The sequence below is a fragment of the Notechis scutatus genome, chromosome 6 (assembly GCF_049901735.1).
Source record: "Notechis scutatus isolate UNSWTSFEM ecotype Mainland chromosome 6, rNotScu1.2, whole genome shotgun sequence".
NCBI classification, from domain to species: domain Eukaryota; kingdom Metazoa; phylum Chordata; class Lepidosauria; order Squamata; family Elapidae; genus Notechis; species Notechis scutatus.
Window position 1 is genome coordinate 68,607,175 of NC_142014.1, and position 25,033 is coordinate 68,632,207.

Here is a 25,033-nt window from a genome sequence, read left to right on the forward strand (position 1 = left end):
TTATTTTTTAAACAATGAACAGATGTTAATGTCATTATGGTGGATTTTTAACAACAAACACATTTCTTTTTCCTGCAGGATACCAATAGTCTTGTGGAGCTTTTGACAAATAAGTGGTATTTTCTGAGAAGGGCTATATTAGAGGGGGAAAAGAGATGAATAGGGGACCTGGAGTCTTTGAAATGAGGCAATCATTTCTAAAAATGATTTTGTATGTTTGATTCTGTCTTCTCCAAATCTTCAGTGTAATTTTTCTATATTGCTGGAAAAACTAAACTGCTTTGTTAGAAGAATGGCGTAATCAAACAAGGTCTTGTTTTTAACACAGTGTTTAGTTTTAGAGCAGAGGTCTCCAAACATGGCAACTTTAAGACTTGTGGGCTTCAATTCAAGCTATGCTGGCTGGAGAATTCTGGGAAATGAAGTCCACAAGTCTTAAAGTTGCCATGTTTGGGGACTCCTGTTTTAGAGAGGCAGTTATCTCTGGTAAGACGCCCCTACTTCATATATGTACTGTGATTCATTTTGGCTCTTTGTCTTTTTAGGGCTTGAACTGTTGTTGGGTTATGAAACATAGAACTGTGCACCAAATACTTCCATTTCTTACAAGAAGAAATTTTTGTAAAAGACAGAACTGGTTCATTAGATTAATTTTAAAATGCGTGCACCAGTGTCATAATACGAAACACTGTACCCCCTTATGGGTCACCTTCATGAGTTGGAGAGTTGAGGCAAAGTTTTGCATTGGGTCTGTGTAGTGGTGGGATTCAAATTTTTTTACTACCGGTTCTTTGGGCGTGGCTTGGTGGGTGTGGCAGGGGAAGGATACTGTAAAATCTCCATTCCCTCCCTACCCCACTCACCTGCTTTCCAGCTCCATTCTCCTGTGCAGGGCAACCAAAGAAGACCCAGCCGATCAGCTGGGATTTGGGAAGGAGAGAATAGATGGGGGAGGGGCCAGCCAGAGGTGGGATTCCCCGGTTCTCCAAACTACTCAAAATTTCCACCACCGGTTCTCCAGAACTGGTCAGAACCTGCTGAATACCACCTCTAAGCCTGTGTCTCCCTAAGTAGGAAGTTCTACCAGTAGATAGTATTTTTGTGGGTAGAGGTTGCGCCCTTGAATAGTTCAATATGGGGCAGTCTCCCTATTAATGTTAATATTTAAATGATATCTTTGTGGAAGGTCATTTGTTAATTTTGAGACCAGGAATCATCGAGATGATAGCCAGCTTTACAACTGTACGCAAAGCCAAGCTCATAATTTAGGAGAAGACTTGGCCTGGTGCTTATGGGCCACGAAGAACTGGATGATCAAGAACATCACAGACTGAAGCTCAGCAAGCAAAATTGCTGTTGGTACAGAGACCTTCTGAATCCATAAGTGTTCCATCAATTGCTTTTGATGGTGCTGCTACTTCTGAAGGAGCAAATAGCAATCTGGAGGGTCACCAGCTTTGGCTGGTTTATCTGGCGTGGTTCTTTGCGGACAAGGAGGAGTTGGAAGCAGTGACTTATTACTTTGTCATCTGATTAGATTACTGCAATTGGCGTCACATGTGGCAAGGTCTTATTGCAGTTAAAAGTCTGTAGGGAGTCTCAGTCATCCACGTCATGACTGACCCAAAGGTACTTTTTGGGGAGGCAACTGGACTTTCTTGTTTTTTTTTCTTTTGAAGACGTTTCGTTTCTCATCCAAGAATTATTGGATGGTCTTATTGCAGTTCCTTCACTTTGGAATACTCTGTGATCCTGGAGGTCAGCATGATCAAAGCTTGGTAGGACTTTCAGAATGGAGGGTCCTCTGTAGTGGACAGCACAGCATTTGTGATCTTTTCATTTTCATTTTATCAGATGCACTGTGTTTTATATTTTCTATGCCATGGTTTTAAGCCACCTAGAATCTAGTTAGTAAGTTGCGTGAAGTGATTTGTACATAGATAAATAATAGTCACATGCCCAGATTTATGTAAAGCAGAGGTCTAGGCAACTTTAAGACTTGTGGACTTCAACTCCCAGAATTCCTCATCCAGTTGAAGTCCACAAACCTTAAAGTTGCCAAGTTTGGGGACCCTGATGTAAAGTGAATTCCAGGTAGACATGTCAAAATGAGCTGTTTGTGTTTGAATCCTTGATGGATTAGTGTGATTCTTCTCATTCATTCAAACCAGAGGTGGCATTCAGCCAGTTCTGACTGGTTCTGGAGAACCGGTAGCGGAAATTTTGAGCAGTTCGGAGAACCGGTAAATACCACCTCTGGTTGGCCCCACCCCCATCTATTGTCTGCCAGCTGATCGGCTGGGTCTTCTTTTGTTGTCCTGCACAGGAGAATGGAGCTGGAAAGCAGGTTAGTAGGGTGGGGAGGGAAGGGTTTTTTGCAGTAAACTCCCCCTGGACTGGGGTGGAAATGGAGATTTTGCAGTATATCCTTCCCCTGCCACACCACCAAGCCATGCCCACAGAACCAGCAGTAAAAAAATTAGAATACCACCACTGATTCAAACCCATTGGAATAGTGAAAATATATATGCTTGGTATACCATCTTTGACTGATATTTCAGGGAATAAATACAGGACTTAAGACCTTCCTTGCTCCTTATTAGATGTTTGGTGATACAGTATCATCTTTGAGAGCATCCATCACCTGACTATCACATACATTCAATTCAACGTAGGTAGACATCTCTATTCCATTGTGATGTCAGGAGCATGTAACACAACTGATAGAGTTCAGAATACATGTCTGACTTGCATTTCTCAATCTTCTGACTTCATAATTTCCTATTATTTTTTTAAAAGAATCCCAGTCACGTAGATTGGTGTGTTTTATTAATGCAATCATGGCCCACGAAACAGTCAGAATAACAAGAGTTGGAAGGGACCTCGGAGGTCTTCTAGTCCAACCCCCTCCTCAAGCAGGAAACCCTATCCCATTTCAAACCAATGGTTGTCCAATGTCTTCTTAAAAATCTTCCAGTGTTGGAGCATCTGCAACATCTGGAGAAAAGTCTTCCACAGATTGTTCTAGCTGTCAGCAAAGTTCTCCTTTGTTCTAGGTTGTTTCTCTCCTGGCTTAGTTTCCATCCGTTGCTTCTTGTCCTGCCTTCAGATGCTTTGGAAAATAATAAATCCATGAATCTTTTAAGTGCTTTTTGTTGTTGTTGTTGCTCTTGAGACAGTCTGGTTGCTCTGAAATATAGTTCTTGCTGCCTTCTTTGGAGTGTGTCTCTTGCTGCAAGCAGCTATTTCTATTTGTAGGTAAGCAAACACCTTTGTATTGAGTTTCACATTCCAGCTGCTCATTGCAACGAAAACTGAACTGAATCCAGCCTGTATCTGTTTACTTGTGACATTATGACGAGGTAAGACTAAAAACTTTTGCCTGCTCTGTCTCTGCCCTTGCAGAGTAGGGGCTCTGAGTATTGCAAGTGGGGCCCTATTAGAGAGAATACAGTAAAGGTAGTGTAGGGTGAGAGTGGGGGTTTGGGATCATATGATCTTACTGCTGAGGGTGTGGGTGGGTGGAGAGGGAGGAGGTGGAGGTGGAGTATTCAGGATCGAGAGAGGCAGTGGATCGAAAGCACCACCGTTGTCGTTTGCTGCCTTACAATCCTACCAAAGGATCGCTCCAGACAGAGGACTGTTTGCAAGGCAGGGTGGCGAGAAGACAATCGGCCCATTCTTTCTTCAGCTGCCCTGAAGGCAAAATAAATATTTTGGTTGCCTCCTCCAATTCTCGGAAGCTGTCAACGAGCAGAGAGGACCTTCTCATTCCTCTGTTCCAGGCATGATCAGCGGAGCCTTCTGTAGGACAAATTTATCAAGTCTTTCCAAGTGAGTTTGCTGACTTATATTGGAGGTGGTGGAGTTGGCGCTGCGGGGTGGGTTACGGGCGCCTGGCTCCAAACCCTTCAAGCTGCGGGGGTTTCTTTTCTTTTCTTTTCTTTTCTTTTCTTTTCTAAAGCTGAAGTTGCCTTTGACGAGGCGGAATAGGTTGCAACACGTCAGCCACCCGTTGCGCGAATGCTACGGTTTTTATCTGAAGTCCCTCCTTGTGGATGCTTGGTTGCAAAATTCACCATAAACTGGTACAGCTACCAAAGCATGTCACCGTAATAGAATAGACTGGATTATTTTTCTTTTTTTTTCTTTTCCTCTTTTAAAGTCCTTGGCTGCTTAGTGGATGCAGTGCAGTTCAGAAGTTGCTTTCATCAGCACAAAGGTGTGCATATCGGCAAAATTTGGCGATAAAAAACAACCCCCAAACCGGGATGTAGATTATATCTCTATGTAAATAATGAATATATATAAACATATTTTTTTTTGAGCAGAGAGAACTACGTTTTGTTGGCTTGAGTAACCCTGAAATATCTTCAGGGCACTAAGCTACCTCTGTTCTCTTTGAAGTGCTCTAAAATTATTTCTACCTTTTGTAAAATGATAAAGAATTTTCAGTTAGATTATAGCTAAATCTACTATATGATTATAGTTGGGGACGAGTTAAAACTGCTTCTTGTTGCTTTTGTTGCCATTGTGGAATAAAATATAACTATAAAGCTGTGATATGCCCCAGACATACAGAAATAATACATCCGTATACAAAAGGATCCAAACAGATCTCTTTCAGATTTTTTTTTTTAAAAAAACCTCTGGATTTTATGGCATGATTCATAATGTGAGAATGTGCAAGAAAACAAAATGTGCATAAGCCAAAGTTTTCCTCTAACAAAAGACGGTTTTAAGACTGCATTAAATAAATCTGGATAAATGAATCTGCAACCTATATAATCCCCAATTAAATTAGTTGAATGCAAGATAATGATCGTTACTTAACTGTCAGGCATTCATTGGGATTGATAAAAATAAACTGATTTGACTTGGCTCCTGAATTATCTGATTCAGCTTGCACGTTTTCACAACTACCAAAACTCCACCTCGCCCTTCCCTTAATCAGGCAGCTCCCTTATATGCTCATGGTAGAAGTTGGAGTATTCTGATTTAGGAGATTCAGATGACTGACTCATGGCTGAGTTCATCCATAATGCTTAACTTTAAACCTGGGTTAATAAAACTCCAATTGCGGTGGTCACATAATATGCCGTGTTTAAGTAAACCATATCATGACTAAATGTGAACAGCTTGCCTTCAGAAGTTGTGGAAGTGTCATCACTTGAGACTTTCAAGAAGAGATTGGACTGCCATTTGTTAGAAATGGTGTAGGGTCTCCCGCTTGGGGGGTTGGACTGGATGACCTACAAGGTCCCTTCCAACTCTGATTTTGTGTTATCTGTGAGGGCTTGGTTCACTTTACATTTGAGAATGTGACCAAATGTTCCCCATCAACTGAATCACAAACTACCCAAACTCATTATAGACCATTGTAGCATGTTGTGTGCATTCTCAGTCAATATTTCCAAGCATCTGTTGCAACAGAGAAGTAAACACAGATAAATTGGCACACAACCTATGGTTATACGACCAGCAAAATTGGTTTACAGTCGGGGTGTCAAACTCACAGCCCATGTGCCGGATGTATCACATGCTGACCACGCCCACTCGCGATTTAGCGAAGGGGGAAAAAATCACAATATGTCATGTGATGACGTGACAACGCATGTTTGATACCCCTAGTATACAGGCTGCATCCATTTTCTTTTATTAGTTCACCCAGAATTATATGGATGAATTATACTGACCTGTAAACCTGGTTCACACAGGACACTGAACTGCTACAACCATACCCCTCCCCCCAAAAAAACCTCTTAAACAAGTTGAAACCTAATTAATTTAAGTGTTGTGCATATAGATCCAGGTAGGCTTCTAACTAGCCAGGTTTAGTATATTGTGGGAACTCGTCTGGAGAATCATTCTTCTTCATGAAGAAGAGAGTAAGCCAAATAAGCAAAGCAGTTGTTAGTCATCTCTTAGGAACAGTGTTCAGTGTTCCAACGTCATGTTGCAAACTCCAATCCTTTTGGTCATACAGATGATACTGCACTGCTCAGAGAAAAGGCACAGGGCTTGCATTGCAGCGGCATGATGCTTAAAAAAAAAAAGTGACCTATACCAAGCAAAGATGAATACCACAGCATTATTTGCTGTGCAGTTGTAGCAAGCTGCCAATTTTTACAGAGCTGGTTGTGTCAACAATTCTTCTTTGTATTAAAATGAATGGTAATGTGCTGTCCCAGCCAGTCTATGGGAATTGGATAGTTACTTAGGAATTATGAGCTGTCCCCTTAAGGGAATGCATCATGGTAAATGTAGTTAAAGGTATCCTGGGAAATGTAGTTCATGTCGCGTGGCCACATCTGTAATCCTGACTGGTCACTAAATTGATCCTTGAGGGGTTGGGGGAGGTTTCCCTCCATTCTTGCCTGGACTCATGAACTGATAGCAGCTTTTCTACCACTACGAGATGGGTTAGGAGATAACCATCTTTCACCCGCAAGGCTGATATACAAAGGATTGGTCATTATAGAAGAACTTCATCACAAATGTGAGTTATGAAGATACCTGATGTACCAATAAATGTACTTCGTTATGGATGTTTTGTGGAATTCATCCATCTGCACAGCTACAAATCCACCTCTGTGCATGAGACAGGAAAGATAATGACAGGCTGATAGGAACACTGAATTACATTATAAGTTCCCAATGGGGGAGCTTAAGAGCCCGTTCAGTGTAGTGGTTGAGGCACCAGGCTAGAAACCAAAAGTCCAGGCCCACCCTTAGCCACAAAGGCAGCTGGGTGACCTTGGGCTACTCACTTTCAGCCCTAGGAAGGAGGCAATGGCAAACAACTTCCGAAAAACCTTGCCAAGAAAACTTCAAGGACTAATCCAGGCAGTCACTCTGAGTCAAAAACTGTCTCAAAGGCACATATATACATACATACATACATACACAAGCACACTAGAGCTTAGTTGTGTGAATGGCTCTTTGGAAATTCCAAGGGGCTCCAGGGACAGCTCAAGAGTAATTCCTGCTTCAGGAAAAGATCTCCCACTTCCATTCTGATTGTAGAAATCTTTCCTTTACACCAGTGATCCCCAACCTTTTATGCCGCGGCCGGTACCGAAAGCATCAGCTGAGCCGCGCCGCGGCACCAGTGCTGACATCAACTGGCGCCCGCCATCTTCTTGATGAAAAAGTGCTTCGGTGACCTCACCGGAAGCACTTTTTCATCAAAAAATGGCGGCGCTACTATGCTGTGAGCTTTTCCGGGTAGAAATGGCTTTCACCGGAAAAGCTCACCGAAGCACTTTTTATCAAAAAAGATGGCGGCGCCCAGCAACCAGCAGCCCAGTAAGACTTAGTTCCTGCGGACCAGTCTCGGTCCGCGGACTGGTGGTTGGGGACCCTGCTTTACACCAACTATGGCTTACTTGAAGAAGTTAAAGAAGTGTAGAACAGGATGTCTTCTTCAAATCCTGGGTCTCTTAGCTGTGACTTCACCTTGCCTCCTAATAGGCAGGCCATGAATGATGATTCCTCCTCTTCCTCTTCCTCCTTCTCCTCCTCCAAACTGAAGTAAGAAGGGGTTGGATACTTAGAGTATGAGTGGGTTTTTTTTTTATTTTGCAGCCCAGAGCCATTTTATTGCTATCTAAGGATAAGAAGAGATGTCAAGGGTAGGTGGGTAAATTTTAAGTAGGAGTTAAGAGATAAAATAGATGCCTTTAAGCCTTTGCAAGGTTAAAGCATTAAAGCACCTATTTTGTCTTTAAAGCCACTAAAAATTGATGTGACCTTTTAGAAGGGGTCGATAGATACTAAAGAACAGAATGGTTGTTGTACATTACTCAAAGTGCCTACTATTTCCATTGCTCTTCCTCCTTGGCTTATTCCAAAGCAGGGTGGTGATTTTAACTTTGTCCACTCTGGAGCTGCTCGGAGATCTGAACAAAAGACCACAGGATGTATATGCATACAACTTATATCCTAAGATTTGTCCAACTTCATTTAAATCTAATTGAACCCTAGAATCATATGCCTGGAAGGGACCTTGGAGGACTTCTAGTCCCACGTCATGCCCAAGATAGGAGCCCTTATAACATCTTGGACAAATGGTTGTCCAATATTTTCTTGAAAACCTCCAGGAATGGAGCACCAGCAACTCTGAGAGGCTAGCTGTTCCATTGATTAATCATTCCCACTATCAGGAAATTCTTCCTTGTTTCGGGATCTTCTCCCTCTGTTGGGCTTCCACCCATTGCTTCTTGCCCTACTCTCAGGTGCTATGGAGAATAAATGGGCTCTCTCTTCCCTATGACAGCCTTTCAAGTATTGGAAGACTGCTATCATGTCTCCTCTCAGCCTTCTCTTCATTAGGCTAAACATGCCTAGTTCATCAATTTAGGTGGCTGTTATATAAACATTCAGTTGTGTGTGTGAATGGTGCCATTTTGCTTAAATGTGGACTGGCATATAGTGATTGAATTCTCCATTAATATTGCACCATGCAGATTAAAGTTGGCAATCGTACCTATGTTGCAGGACTGATGAAATAATAAGTGACTTGAAGATACAGATAATTTTATCCTTAAGAAAAGACTGGTTGGATAAAATGTAGTATAAATTAAAAGTTTAAGAAACAACCAAATAAGGATGGGGAAAGATGGGAAAAGTGTATATAATGTAACTGTGTGGATAAAGAGAACAATATATCGTTTTACAGCACTAAACAAAACCTGTGGATAACCAGTCAATTGGAATGGTGGGAGATTTAGAAAAAATAAAAAAGGGCTTTTCTAAAAAGTAGAGATAAATATTTTGTAGTGTTTTTAACTGAACTCTTGTCCTGCTCTCAGGTGCTATGGAGAATAAATCGACTCTCTCTTCCCTATGACAGCCTTTCAAGTATTGGAAGACTGCTATCATGAATTTGGTACTAGAAGATAGAGTCATGACAACAACAAATATGATGATTAGAGTGGTCAGGGCCTTTTCCCTCTATTCAATTAATGTCCACCCTTCATTGTGTTGGCAGAAAACAACATAGGTCTGACATTGTCCCAATTGCTGGTCTTTGTGGTGTCTACACGGTGTGGGAGTCAACAAAACGTAAGATGGAAACACAGCTTGTGATCAAAGCAACAACCTTATTTGACTTGTATCATGACACATGCAAACAAGAGCAAGGCTTTCATTGTATGGTTGTGCCATCTTGAATATGGTTCTACTTCTGTTGCCTTCTTCTACTAATTCACAGCCACTTGACTTTGACCCTGAAATTAAAAGGCAACAAAGACTAACAGATTTTAGGTTCGATTTTTGTTGATATTTGTTGGATCCATATTCCTTTTATTCACAGCCACCTAGTATTTTTCCCTTTTTCAGAGGCTAATATCAGGGTATATCAGCTTTTGGGGAGGAATCATTACAAAGGATTGACACTTTGGTCATCTTGGCCACTTGTTGGGGGCATCTGTGTGCCTGGAGACAAAATAAGAGAGACTTTTGATTTCAAGGTTGTTCTTACATCCTTAGAGGTGAGATTTGCACTGTGTGTTGAAGAGCTGTAGTGGCGCAGTGGTTAGAATTCAATACTGCAGGCTAAATTCTGCTGACTGCCAGCAATTTTACAGTTCGAGTCTCACTGGCTCAAGGTTGATTCAGCCTTCCATCCTTCCAAGGTCAGTAAAATGAGGACCCAGATTATTGGGGGACAATAGGCTGACTGTAAACCGCTTAGAGAGGGCTGTAAAGCACTGTGAAGCAGTATACAAGTCCAAGTGCAATTGCTATTATTGTTGATCAGCACTCACATCTATTAAAAAGAAAAATAATTTTTCACCTGGATGTCATACTAGAGGATTATTTATTTCACACGCAAAAAATTCGTGTGGATTTTTGCTCTAGTTTTCTATCCCAGTGAAAATATATTTGTTGCTTTTCAAGTGTCTATTTTCTCTATTGATTAGTGAACTTTCCATTTCATTTTGGGTGTCACCATCTCCCTTTTGAGGAATATCTGGAAAAATGGTTTTTCTTCTCCAGGGCAATCTTTAGGTAGAATTGAAACACTGAAAGGTAAATCTACATTTCTGACAGTAACAAAATACTTGGCTTCCTTTGGTTTTGCTGCAATCCAAGGTCTACAGCCCCCTCATTTAAATTCAGGGAAGAAATAGCGAGGAAAGGATTGTATTAACAGGTTGTAGTTTTCTTTTAAAAGAGACTTGGCAGGAGTAAAATGGAAATTCTGGGGATGGCATAGTTGGCAAGTCTTTTTCCTAACCTCCCAGATGTTTTGGCAGCTAGCATTGGTCTTACCATTAGCTTCTAGGTCCACAGAAGTTTGGTTTGTGAATGTTTCCAGGTTGGTTTAAGAGAGGAGTACTTATCTTGACAAACTAGTAGTTCATTTCAAATTTGGTGCAACCATGGACTTTCCAGATGTCCAAATGGTGGTTACTCATTCCTTTCAGATAGACTGTTTTTCTTATCTATATTCACTTATCTCACACTCCCAACTAGGTTAACCGTATTTTATATGTGTATGGTTTCTGAGCACACTGGAAGTTCTTGGTGATTATTTTAAAATTTTCCCTAGCAGGGACCTCCCTCCCTCCCTCACTATCATCTTCCTTCCCAAATCCTCATTATCACACTCAAGTGGTCTCACAGAGTGTCGAATTCTGGCTGAGTAAATTCCCTTAGTAAAGCCAGTGGTTTTCTCAGCCTTTGAATAAGAGTTTTAACAAAGCCATTCCAGCTTGCAGTCAACTTTCCTCACCTCACCTTTTCCTTGCCACGTTGTTTCTTTTTCCCCCATGGTGCTGAAAAAAAAAGACCCTCTCCGATCTTTGAGAAGAGGCAGTGTTGGGCTTCAGACTTTGATAATCTTGCTGTCTTTGCAAAAACATGGCAGGCTGAAGAATGCTGGGAGTTGAAGTCCACAGGTCTTAAAGTTGCCAAGTTTGGAGACCTCTGGCCTGGAGAACAGATTTCTGATGGATGGGTGGATGGGTAGGTGGATGGATGGATGGCACCTTCAGAGACAAGTGGTCTGATACACAGTCCATAGGCAAGGCAGAGATTGACTGGGCTCTTATCTTCATAATCAGATGTCCTGTGGGTGAGCTTCTAATTGGTGCAGGTTGAGCAAGACTAGTCCCGGAGAAGTAGAACTTGCCACCAAGGAGTAATTTTCCTGAAGCTCCAGACATAATACTGAAAAACTATCTTCACAGCATTTACCCTGTATCATGAACTCTGCTGGAAGATGATTAGTCAGTTGCAAAGACTCCTTAAGACCCATGTGCTATGGGTTGTAAGGGGCATATCCCTTGAGCATGGCAGTGGAGTTTCTTTGTAGAATGAAGTAGGAATACACTCATGTCCTTCCTACACACTTCTTGGATATGCTACATTGCTCAGCTGAGTCAAGTCAGAGAGATCATAGACAGTTCCTGGTAGAAGACATAGAACAGGGGTGTCAAACTTGCATCATCACATCATCATGTGACATATTGCAACTTCCCTCCCTTCGCTAAACTGGGGTGGGCGTGGCCAGTGTATGATGCATCTGGCCCGCAGGCTGTGAGTTTGACACCCCTGACATAGAAGGAGCTTTTCAAGGAGCTTGAGTGCTTAAATATAGGTAATCCTTGATGTACGACCAGTCACTTATTGACTAAAGTAACAATGGACCTCCCAGGGGTATTTAGGACCTGGTTCTGATGTTCCAATGGCCACACCCCACTTTGTGGTCACGTGACTGCATTTTGGGTGCTTGGCAACCAGCTTGCATTTATAGCCATTTGTCGTGTCATGTGAATTTTATGATCTTTTTTTCCAAAAATTGGCAATTATTTCTTTTAGGCAAAATCAGCTCATAGTGAATAATTGGCTTGAATAATGACTATGATGGTCACATGAAACGCTTTGGGGGTTGTAAAGCCAGCAATATTCTTATATATTTTGTTCGTGTGATTTATCAAGCAGTGAGGTCCAATAAAGTATCTTTTCTAACCCGTGGAATGCCTAGAATTTCTCTCATTTCTGAAATCTCAGCAGCCTACACCATAATGGTCATCTAATTTTCACTACATTATGTTTTTTAAAAATCCACATTCTAAATAATGTTTCTTACTGTAGGTGTGGATAAGGAAAATGTTCATACATGGGCTCATTTTATAATTGGATTTTCAAAATAATTCAATGGAAACTTTTTTAAAAGAAAAGAATATACACGGACATATACTGTATGTACATTGGGTAAAACAACTCCTGAGAAATCTGTAGTTGGTAGATTTTTTTAATGTTATGTAAATTCACTTAACCTCTGGCACTTGGAAGCGGATCTGAAGTTGAGTTATGGATCAGATTAACAAGATGTCTACCATTTAAACTGCTTTCCCCCCCTTTTAGCTCCCATTATTTGTAGAACAATGAATTTTGAGGGAGCTATTTAGATGCTCAAGGCCCACATTCTACTCAGTGCAGAAATCCAAATTAAAGATGGCTGCCCAGCTGTTCAACCACTCTTGCACCTAGAAAGGTTTTCCTAGCTTTCTATTGGAAAACTGCCTTCTTCGACCTAAATGTTAATTTAGGTGCAGCAAACAAACATAAGCAAAGGCAACCATTCATTCCCTAATTTTTTTTATTGCCTTCCCAGTCATTTTTATTTAACTTAAAACCTGGCTGTATCACATTTATTTTATTGCTGACGCGGAGCATCTGTTAACAAAGAAAACTTCTAGCACCAGCCACAAAACTTGTCCTAATAAGGATAACTGAAAAAATACCCAGCTTTTAGCAGTGAGGTCAAAGATATGAGGCAGTGGATAATAATTCCACCCTCTCCTTCGCCACTGAAAATATTATGGTGTGGTTTGGCGTAGACAGCAATGGTCTGACTAGCTGGTCAGGGACAGTCTGTTCTATTGAAAACCCTTCCAGAGCAGACAGTCTAACTACCCTTCCCGCCCCTTTCTGTTTTCTTTTTGCAATTGCTAATTAAATTATACACTGGATGTGTCAATTATAAAACTAAAGAACACTAATGAGTGGGATTGCCAAGGAGGTTTTGTGGCACAGTAAGAATGAACCAATTATAGTTTTGTACACTTATTTTAGTGCTGTGATGGATGGGTTAAGGCAAGTCCCTTGTGAGATTGTGTGTGTGTGTGTGATCTGATCCCCTTGTTAATACAAAGCGAGTTTTTACAGAGAAGAGATGTGCCACGTGCCCAATCTCTCACACCCCAGCAGGATCTAAAAATTCCAGTTTGTCTTTCAGTCTGCAGCTCAGATCCTCCTCTTCCCCTCCTCACATTTCCATGTTCATTGCCCAGCCTCCCAACTTAGAGAGGGAGTGTGTGTAACTTTCTCTCTCTCTCTCTCTCTCTCTCTGTGTGTGTGTGTGTGTTCAGGATTTTTGGCTTCTGTGTTACAGAGCAAGGAGGCCAAAAGCAGCAACTTTAGCCCTGATGGCCATTGTGCGGGAGCAAGTTGGAAAAAGCTGGAGGCTGCTCTGGTTATCTAGATCAGAGTTTCTCAACCTTAACCATTTTAAGCTGTGTGGACTTCAACTCCCAGAATTCCTGTAGAAGATGACTAGAGCCCAAGAAGATGAGCCTAAGGAAGGGATCAAACATGTCATCAGTCATGAGTCCTTGCGTGTCCATCAGACCTGCCACAGCTTGGTCTTCTAGCAAAGCAAGACTCTCGATTCCGCTTGTAGCGAAAAGAATACTTTTACTAAAAGCCAAGGGATTACAGTAGATCAAAGCCAGAACTGAGATTTTTTTTACAAATGAAAGCTTCCCAGTTAATTGTCCCTTTCTCATTCTACCTCCATTATCTGCTGATTGTCCAGTTACATTTAAAGAAGTTGATTTGGTAACTGTCCCTGCAAAGGAAGGCTGGATCGTGAGCTATGACTCTCCATTTCCCAAGACTGTGTTTTGGGATAGTGAGCCGATGTCCTGGGATGGCACTTAGTTTTGTTTTCTCCCTTCCTCTCGCTCCTTCCTCCGGTACTTTGCATCTAGCAAAGGATGACAGTTCTGACAGCACCCACAAGAGATCCAAATTCAGCCCACCTTGAATGCTTTATCTTCCGCTCATTTCTCTTGAGAGTTAGTAGTTCAGATTCTTGTAGAGAGCTTAAGCTGGCAATAAATCTTTATACTTATTTGAACTGCCAGAATCTCCTGATTGATACGGTGCTTGACAATTCCCCAGCCAGTCATGTGCTTAACCCTGTGGTTGCAAAGTCCATGTCACCCCTCTCCTCCCGGGGTGCCTCTGCTTTTTTATCCAAGCAACTTCTTCCATTTTATTACAATCTTAAGGTTATTCAGCGATGCAAATAAAAACAAAGTGCGTCCTGCATTTTTTCCTTTTCATTAGGTCAACCACCTTCCATTGAAAGGTGGCTTCCTTTTCTTTTGTGGATGGTGGTTGACCAAGTTTCTCCCGGCTAGCCTATTTTCACCATTTTCCTCATTGCTCTCTCCTGGAGTGGAGTTGGAAAGGGAGGGAAAGTTTCCAGGCAGGAGTTACGGTGGAAAGGAAACAAAATGCAAAACATTAAAAAAAAGAGAGAGAGAGAGATGGAAACAAACCTCAACATGTTGCGCTTATTTTTGATGTTTTGAAAGTGCCCATTCAGTAGTACAGGAAGAGGGAGGCTGTTTAATCATTGAATGAGCTGCAAACTGACCAGTGCTTTGAGCGGTCAGTGGAAGAAAACAGATAAAATAATTGTGCCATTTTGCCCTATTACTTGTAATGGTTTATTTTAACTACCCTGAGACCTTCCATGGATTCAGTGGATTTATTTGTTTATTAGTAATCAAACGTATATAGCTGCTCATTTCATCGAAGGAGATTCTGGGCTGTGCACAACAGTAAATAAAACAATTCCAATATAAGATAAAAATGAAAAAAAAACAAAAAACCACAGCAATAATAAATAACATAAATAATATAACAACAAAAATATTAACCATGGGCAAAGGGGGATAAAAATGACCCCATTCGGAAATGACCCTGTAAAGGAAATGGAACTATTGAGACAAATCTTTGATTTCCTGGAAAACCCAAGTCTCCAATGCCATGAAGGGCTTTAAAAGCTTTAAAACCCCTTGAATTGGACCAGCCCCTTGAATTGGACCAGAATCAAACTGGCAAGCAAGGCAACTCCTGGGGCAGAGGCATAACATATACTGTGCTAGGAATGTGCATAACTTGCCCAAACTGCTGCAGGACGAGCCCTGGTGGCATGGTGGTTAGAATGTACCCTGTTTCTCCAACAATACGGCCTCCCCCAATAGGAAGTCCCAGCATGTTTTATAGGCATGAAATGAAATTAATCCCCTCCCCCCAAATTAAGGCCTATATTAAAACATGCGAAATGGGGGGGAATGGTGGGGGCTTGCTCTTAGGAAGTACTTTTGTTGCACACCCGGATACGGTGCTGCCTGCGTTGACCCCAATACGAAGTGTCCCACCAATGCTCAGGTCAACATCCAAGCCATCGCCGCCTGCCCACCCGAAGATGCAAGGGGGAATTAAGTCACCCCGAAAAGACGGCCTAGCCATTTTTTCGGGGCTCAAAAAAAATAAGACCCGGCCTTATTATATGAGAAACACGGTAGTATTGCAGGCCGACTCTGTCCACTGCCTGGAGTTTGATCCTGACGGGCTCCAGGTTGACTCAGTCTTCCATACTTCCAAGATGGGTAAAACAAGATTGGGCTTAGCAGATGTAGATGGTTGGGACAATCTGCTGACTCTGCAAATGGCTCAGAGAGTGCTGTAAAGCAATACTGTAGTGCTGTAAAGTCTAAGTGCTATTGTTATTCTGTACCAGTTGAAGCTTCCAAATACACTGCAAGAGCAGCCTCATGTAGAGCTTCTTGAGGAAGGACAAACCAAGGCCTCTTTAAGAGATAAGAAACAACCCTTTACTCAAAGAAAAATGAGCCACTGCCAGAACCCATTCACATGATACTTCCTTCTACCGCTGACACTTCCTACCACTGCTTTAATAGGCCAGGATTTCTAAAGCTTTTGGATAAACTGGCCAAACAAAAAACCATCTTGTCATGCCCCTGTCGGAATCTGACTCGGAGGAGGAAGCCGAACAGCTGACAGGGAGTGGGAGTGTGGCTCCGTTGGCTGTGGAAGAAACTGGGGAAGGGCAAAGTCCAGCTGGGCAGAGCAGGGGAAAGGTTTAGCAAGGGAGATGGAATTCAGAGGAAGACTCAGGCCCACCCCCTCTTCATCCTAGGGCATCCAGGAAGGAACAGAGAAGAGAGCAACATGGGTTGCATGGCTTATGGGGGAGGAAAGGGCCCTGATTCCCTTCATTAGCTGCAGCTGGGAACACAGTGTATAAAAAAAGGAAGCTGCACGCAGCAAGCTGTTGGGAGCAAATGTGAATTTATCTTGTATTGTTGTGGCTTATCTGTGTTCCCGTCATCTTCCCAACTGTGTGAATTTTGCCGTGCTTTCAAGTCTGAAATTCCTTCTCCTGCCCCGTCAAGCTAATTACCTCAGCTTGGTTTGTTTGGATTTTTAGTTACAGTCTGTATGTACCTTGTTTTGGACTGAATTTTCTACAGTTAAGGGCTGTTCCTGGGAGAATTTTTCTCCAGCCGAAGGTAACTTGGACACTGAGGGCAAAGTTGGAGATAATAAAGGAACTCTTATTGCTTGTTTGATTGCGTTGCCTTTGTGCCACGCCCTGGGTCATCACACATCTTGGAAGAAAGTGTTGATAAACAATTTCTATAATGCTGCTGCGTAGGTTGCATGGCTGTAATAGCCACGTTCGACTTAAGGTCATATTTACTTTTATTTTACATCTACTCTAGAATTTTTTTCCCCAGTGGGAATTCACTCTGGTTTTATTATTTTTCTGTCTAACCCTAAGCTTTAGGTTTGTGGTCCCCAACCTGTACAGCTTGGTGGCCTGGTGGGGGGAGGGGGGAAGGGGAACCAGCTCCCACAAATGCGAAGCACCCCTCCTGGTGCCACTGCTGCTCTGTTCTCTGACAGCCTGCTCGCTCGCTTCCCATCCGCTTGCAGCCCAAGGCGCGGAGGCATCGGCAGGAGGAGCCAAAATATTCCCTGCCTGCCACTGCCTCCCACCCTCTATCCCGTTCCCCTCACCCCACCCCCCGCTGCAGCCAAACTGCCAATTTGGCATTTGGAGCGGAGCCAACCTACCATCACCCGCTTGCTCACCCCGATGTCCACACAGCGCCCACAGCGAGTTATCCCCACAGCAACTTTTCAGTATTTGAGATGTCCTGCAAAGAAATAGCGGCACCCAGTGGGCAGAGGAGACTTGGTGATGGTGAGAAGGCTGCCCCCAGCTGGCCACGCCAAGTTAGCAGCGTTGAGTCATCCCATTCCATTGCGAACAATAGGTTCGTTTAACGATCGCCACAAAAATGGCTATAGGTTCATGATTTACATGATGACCCACTTTCCGAGCATGACAACTTATAACTCTAATGGGCAGCCTCCATTACAGTTGTAAGTCGAGGACTACCTGTATACTTTGTTCATTCACTTCCAAGAACTTAAGATGTGCATTGGAATCCCTGTCAATCCTTGATGGGTATTTGCTTCTTTTTAGCCAAATTTGCCTATCAGTTCCCCCACCCCCAATATATATATATATATAATTGTATTGTATTTTCAGCCCTGGAAGTATAATTACAACATAACTTCCTAGCAATAGAAATGTTAAATACCTTGGCGGGCGTTCTGCATTTGCAGGAAACTTACCTAAGGCCCAATACAGGTATTTTCAAGAGATTATTTTGATGACAGATCTAGCTTTGCTTCTGCTCCCCATTTGTTTCTATCAAGATTTTGTTACTTCTCCTTACGAAAGCTGATGTGGGCAAGTTTCTATCTGCCAATCTTGGCAGATTCAGTCAGAAGGAGAAATATAATACCCGTTGTGTTTTTAAAAAAATGTCATCAGTGTACATACCTTCTCGTCCAGGTAAGGAAAAATAGACTCACATAGTCAGAAATAACAGATTCCCCACTGTGAAGCATCTTGCAATTTAAAGTAGAGGAAAACAGCAGAATCAGAGAAGAAAGAAGAGGCCAAAATAGAGACTTATCCAGAGCTGGTATTCAGCAGGTTCTGACCAATTCTGGAGAACCGGTAGCGGGAATTTGGAGTAGTTTGGAGAAACGGCAAATACCACCTCTAACGGAAGATTTTACAGTATCCTTCCCCTGCGACGCCCACCAGGCCATGCCCACAGAATTGGCAGTAAAAGAATTTGAATCCCACCACTGCCTGTTACTACTTAATAATATTTTTTTTAAATCTGCATTTCTACATAGCTGTAAAGAATTCACAGCGTTGAATTCCTAGTAATCATTGATTCACAGTTATTTGGATAAAATAGATTAAAACCAGCTTGTTTTTTTTTTTTGCAATGGTAGCTTCAAGTAGAATCCCTTCCTTTCCTGCCAGTGAAAGGTGCTTTGAGGTAAGGCTTTGACTGTGCAAATTGCTCTGCCGTAAATAAATCAGGGAAGGAAGGAAGGTGCTAAAGTATGCCTTATGATCGGTGGTGCTGGGAACGATCCAGCTGGAGAATTCAAAGGAGCCATTCTTCTCCCTGAGCTATAACCAAAAGAGAGACAAGTTGATGTTTTTCAGATGTTCCCTGGACTTCAGCTCCTGTCAGCTTGGATCAACTTGGTCAGTTGCAAAGCATTTTAATATAAAATAGCCAGAGTGTGCTAGATTGCGTATGCTTTCTTTTTTTCCTTCCCTTCCCTCCCCTCCCTTCACCCACTCCTCCTGCCCTCCCCTCCCCTCTCTTCCTTTCCCCTCCCCTCCCCTGCCCTTCAATCCATTCCACTCCCTTCCCTTCTCTCCAATGTTGTGTTTTCTACAAGGTCATATCATTATTTTCTTTCCTAAAAATGCAGAATTTAGTTTCATGCCTTTTCTGTTCTCAAGGTCTCGTTCCAGATTAACTTGTTTTCACGTTCATCTGAAGGATTTCTTATCTATTTTATTCCAGTCTCCTTTTTTTTAAAAATTTCCTAAGCAGATGAGGACAGCTGGTTTTAGAGCAACCAGCTAAATTCAAATGACTGTTTTTGAATTTTAGCTCTAAGCCTAGGGTCTATTGTTTTAGGGCATTGGTTTAAGAAGAGTTTTCACTTGATTGTTGCCTTTAAAAAGATTTCTCCAGATTTTCCATGCAAGAAAGGAGATATCCTGAATGAAATTTGAAGATAATATTCTATATTCTGTATCCTGAAGATATTTGAAGAGAAAGGGGGAAAGGATGGTGACAAATTGGAGCACATTCAATGCCTCAGCTGTCGTAGAGCAAAAGTGTCCAACTCTATTTCACTTAGGGCCTCATCAGGGTTGTGCTTGACCTTGGGAGGCTAGGGTGGGTGTGACCAGGGTGGAAGTGGCCAGCTTGATGTCATGCGTGTCGGGCACCTGTGGTGGCCCAAGCGTTCTGCCAGCAAAAAATAGGCTCCGAGCTCTGCTTTGGGCTGCAATGGCCTCCTGCAACCCTCTGCCAGTGAAAACGGAGCCCAGGAGGGCCACAGGCAGCCCTCCTGAGCTCTATTTTCACTGGCAGAGGCACTGCGGGCTGGTCCTTCATTGTTTGCAGGGCAGCCCCGCGGACCACATCTAAACACCCCGCAGGCCAGCTCCAGCTCCACGGGCCTTGAGTTTGACACTCTTGTTGTAGAGCATCTAGCAGCCTGTGAGGATCCTAGGATCTGGGTATGTTTAGCAAACAGAAAAATTAACTGAGAGAAAGTATAACTGCAAATAAATTGTCACACACTACAGGAAATGGACTAATTCTCTCTTGGCCCAGAGGCATGGCCAGCAGCAACAGAGAATTCAGATTAGACATCAGGAGAAATGCCATAACTCTAAGATCTGTCAGCCAGTGGAAAAGAGCTTCCACATGAAGTAATAAATTGTTTTGCTAGAGGACTTCAAACAGAGGCTGGATGACCTTCTGTTAGAAATGCTGTAATAAAAGATCTTGCATTGAGCCGTTCTAGCTAGATTATGTCTGAGGTGCTTCTAATTGTATCATTTGTATGAAACCACCGAAGAGCAACAAAAACGATTAGGGGACTGGAGGCTAAAACAAATGAAGAACGGTTTCAGGAATTAGATTTATCTAGTTTAATGAAAATAAGAACTAGGGGTGACATGTTAGCAGTATTTCAATATCTAAGGGGCTGCCACAAAGAAGAGGGGGGTCAACTGATTCTCCAAAGTATTTGAAGGCAGGACAAGAAGCAAGGGATGGAAACCAATCAAAGAGAGAACCAACCTAGATCTAAAGAGAAATTTCCAGACAGTTAGAACAATTAAACAGTGGAATGACTTGCCTCCAAAAGTTGCGGATGCTCCAAACCTGGAGGTTTTTAAGACGACATTCAGACAACCATTTGTCTGAAACAGTATAGTTTCCTTCTTGAGCGGGGAGTTGGACTAGATGACCTCCAAGCTCCCTTCTAACTCTATTTTGTTGTTTTTCTTAACTGGACATTTCCTGGAAAGGTTTAGTATTAGATCCAATTAACTGTAGTATTAATCATAGGCTATATCCTTGAACTCTGTCTTTGAATTAGTTTGTTTTTTTCAAGTAGGTTAGAACTAGGGTTTGGATGACATCGAAAGATGCTCCCAGCAACATCACAAATATTGCCTTATGACGTCAAAAGAATCTGGCTCAGTCCTTGAATTTCAGGCTCCTCCATGCTGCCTTTTAGAAATCTGCAATGCTGACAAATACAAATAACCCAAATGAGGACCAATATATGAAGCTTAGTTGCTCTTTGAATAGGAGAAAAAATAAAAACAAAATAATGTTGAAGAAGCAAGGTGTGTGTGTGTGTGTGTGTGTGTGTGCGCGCATGTATCCATGCATACAATAAAAGTTCTCAGGTGTCTTTAGGAATTGCTCAAGAGTGATGTGAAGAAGTAGGCAAACATCTAGAAAGAGTGCAGAGAAGAGCAACAAAGATGGTTAGGGATCTGGAGGCTAAAACATATAATGAATAGTTACAGGAATTGGGTATGTCTAGTCTAATGAAAAGAAGGACTAGGGGAGACATGATAGCAGTCTTCCAACATCTAAAGGGCTGCCACAAAGAAGAGGGAGTCAAGCTATTCTCCAAAGCACCTGAGGGCAGGACAAGAAGCAATGGGTGGAAACTAATCAAGGAGAGAACCAGCCTAGAACTAAGGAGGAATTTCCTGACAGTGAGAACAATTAACCAGTGGAACAACTTGCCTCCAGAAGTTGTGAATGGTCCAACACTGGAATTTTTTTAAAAAAGATGTTGGACAGCCATTTGTCTGAAATGGTGTAGGGTTTCCTGCCTGGGCAGGAGGCTGGACTAGAAGACCTCTAAGGTCCCTTCCAATAGTTATTCTAAATGCTATTCTAAATGAGAGCCTATCCATTATAAATGAATTCCCCTCTGATTTTTTGAGGGGATATTCTCCTCCTGCATTATATAATATGCCTGAAAATATGTGGCAAAATATGAAATGTGTGGGCAACCTGGAACATAAATTTTAATCTTCTGTCAGGCAAAAAAGGTCTTCTTTGATAGTCACGAATCAGTGATTTGGCTGATAGATATACAAAATGTATATCTATTTTGAAGTCTTAAAATGTTAGTTTCCATAGAGCCAGTGGAGTATAATGATGAAGGTGCTGGCGTAGAAACCAGGAGAAGGTGAGTTCTAGTCCCGCCTTAGGCCAGCTGGTTGACTTTGGGCCAGTCCATCTCTCTTTGCCCAACTCATCTTCCAGAGTGTTTGGTTTTTGTTGTTGTTGTGGGGAAAATAGGAGAAAGTAGGAGTATTGGGTATATTTGTCACTTTGACTTATATATAAAAAAGTGAAATAAAAGGATCCTCCTCCTCCTTCTCCTTTCCGTGCAGTAGATAAAATGACTAAGGAAGAAAACAACAATGCCAACTTAAGCTGCCTTTAGCATTTTGTGCTTATAGGGGGCATATCTTTAGAACATCATTTGCATGATAATTTTTTGAGTATGTGTGTACCTCTGTGTATCTATATATTTATCGCTATATCTCCACATATGACTAAGTTGTTCTCCTGCAAAAATTTAGACTGCTGTGGTCGCTGCTGATAGAGATAGACCACGTATGGAACAGGATAAGGTCCTGTGGCCCTATTTCTTCCACATGTCTTTCCCAGTGGGCAACAGCTGTTTCCAAACACAGTTCAAAGTGGAATAGATTGCTTTGTTATTTCTCCCCCGTTTTTCTTTCAGCGCTGCACAAGTTGGCTTGTAAGATAAATCAAAAGCCTTGCTTTTTTTTTTTTTAAAAAAGGTATCTTTAATGCACCTTGGAAAAATGACACGATTTAAAGAGTCTTCAGAATTTGAATCAGCAGCTAAGAATCTCACAAATAAATCCAGATCGTTTCTGGCAGCCTTTCCCAACTTGGCCCTCCCAGTTGTATTGGGAGCGCTCCCAGGAATTTTAAAGCTCCTGGGTTAAGCCTTGGAATTTGGGAGTTGTTGCCCAAATGAATGTGGAGAATACCATGGTTGGGTTACGGCGTATTTGGTTATGAAGTGTGGCTTTCACCGATCTAGAAGAAGAGGCCTATCTGTTCCGAGGGAATTACAGCTATAGACCTGCCAAAATGTTGGGCAAAGTATACGAGGGAAACCAGATCTGCTTAACAGCCACCCAATTACTTAGCAACCTCTCAGTGGTGGGATTCAATTTTTTTTACTACCGGTTCTGTGGGTGTGGCTTGGTGGGCAGGGCATGGCTGGGTGGGTGTGGCAGGGGAAGCAATCCACATTCTCTCCCCACCCCACTAACCTGCTTTCCAGCTCTGTTCTCCTGTGCAGGCCAACAAAAGAAGACCCAACTGATCAGCTGCGACTCAGGAGGCAGAGAATAAATGGGGGTGGGGCCAGTCAGAGATTCCAAACTACTCAAAATTTCCGCTACCGGTTCTCCAAACTACTTAAAATTTCTGCTACTTGTTCTCCAGAACTGGTCAGAACCTGCTGAGTACCACCTCTGTAACTGCCGTGATTCACGTAACAATAATGCCACCCCAAAAAAAGATTATAAAATTGGACATGACTCATTTAACAACCAACTTGCTTAGCAATGGAAATTCTGGTCCCAATTGTAGTCATAAGTCGAGGATTACCTCTAATCCCCTCTGCAAAGTAGCCATTGAGTAAAACTGGTTGCTGAGATTTTTTTTTTGGGGGGGGGGGGAGGGTTAATCCCTGAGTTAAAATAAACATTTGCCTGTTTCATCACTATTGGGCAACAGTCATTGTTCGAAGGCTTTTGAAATGTTGACTTCGGGATCCACCTTTCCGACTTGCATATCAAGGTACAAGGCACGCTTCTTGAGAATGAGTTTGGTGGAAAATGTCGAGCTACGTGCGCTTTCATATCCACAGCGGTATTACGAGAGCGATCCCTGCCTTTTGTTTTTTTTTGCAGAAAGGGAGACGGAAGTCAAGGGCCAGTTGCTTGACTGGAGAATTGTTTTCTTTCTGGGGCTGCGGAGCAAGTTCAGGCAGACTTATTTGCAAATGCTAGAAAAGTACACAGCAAGATAATACTGCAGATAAGGCCACAGATGTTCTTTGGGATCTGGGTTATGAAATCCTTTGTGTAAGGAGCTTCCTCTCCTGTTCCCGATAAAAGGAAAAGTCAAACTTAAAAGCCTGTGTGAAAGTGAGATGTGGGAGTCTCTCTGCACCCTTGATTTTGTGGAGGAAGGTCCTCTTGAATGCCCAGATCCTTGTACAGAAAAAGAGCTTCGAATAATTAGAACTGCAGAAGAAAACAATGGCTACCAACCCGCCTTCCATTGAGGGCCTGTATACTGCACAAGTCAAAAAGGGGGCTGTGAAAATACCTACAGACCCCTCACATCCTGGACATAAACTGTTTCAACTCCCACCCCCAAAACGAGGCTATAGGGCACTGCATACCAAAACAACTAGACACAAGGACAGTTTCCCCCCACCCCCCAATGCTATCAATCTGCTAAACAACTAATTCCCACAACACTGTCAAACTACTTCGTAAGACTGTATTATTATTATTAGTCTCATCCTTCCTATTACCTATCTCTTCCCACTTATGACTATAACAGTTTTGCTTGTATCTTTACAATTTATATTGTTTTATTTGTTCCCTAGTATGATTTGATTGCTTATTAGTAACCTATGACTATCACTAAGTGTTGTATCTTATGATTCTTGATGATTGTATTTTATTTTTTTCTTTATGTACACCGAGAGCATATGCACCAAAGACAAATTCCTTGTGTGTCCAATCACCCTTGGCCAATAAAGAATTCTATTCTATTCTATTCTATTCTATTCTATTCTATTCTATTCTATCCTATCCTATCCTATCCTTTCCTATCCTATTCCATTCCATTCCATTCTATCCCATCCCATCCCATCCTATTCTAATTCTATTTTATATGCCTGTGTGTTACCTGTGTGTAGTTGCAATAAACGTTAAACACCCCCCAAAGCCTATTTTAAGCTTCATATCCCCCCTTCCACTTTGAAGAAAAAAATCCCTCACATGCCTGCCAACCAGCCAGCCATAAGTACAGGGACACTGATGAGGCAGGAATGTGGACATCTGATTCCTGTTAGCTCTGTTCCCCACACGTTGCTGCGCTGTGCATATTTTCGAAACTGGCCCTCACTTCCCCATTCCTCCCCCACCCTACTCTTCAGCACAGTTTACTTCCATCAATGTGAAATTTCACAGCCTGCTCTTATTCTGTAGCCATTGCTTTATACACTTAGTTACCCTCTTTGTCCATAGAGGAGGAGAAGAAAGTACTTGGGAGAAGTTGATTGTCCGGGATATAATTGTGGAATGTTTTCAGTCTTATCCAGAAAGGTCTGGGGAACTTTACTTGAATGTATAAGGCCACAGGGATGTCTCTCCTATCAGAATTGATTATCGATAAATAATAAATAGAACCAG

At 42.2% G+C, this 25,033-nt stretch overlaps 1 protein-coding gene across 14 annotated transcripts in view; it reads left to right on the top strand.

Annotated features, from left to right (window-relative positions):
• CALD1 (caldesmon 1) overlaps positions 1 to 25,033 on the top strand; it is a 258,563-nt gene that overhangs the window by 191,840 nt on the left and 41,690 nt on the right. Inside the window, exon 1 of one of the 14 annotated variants that reach the window (XM_087968679.1) lies at positions 3,363 to 3,834. The exons of 11 other annotated variants lie outside the window; for them this stretch is intronic. In XM_087968679.1, coding sequence (XP_087824805.1) covers positions 3,788 to 3,834 — 47 coding nt within the window. In that variant the 5' untranslated portion in view covers positions 3,363 to 3,787. Of the gene's footprint in view, positions 1 to 3,362; positions 3,835 to 25,033 lie in introns of those variants that run through there. 2 more of the 14 variants (XM_087968680.1, XM_026678654.2) reach the window with 2 other exon arrangements.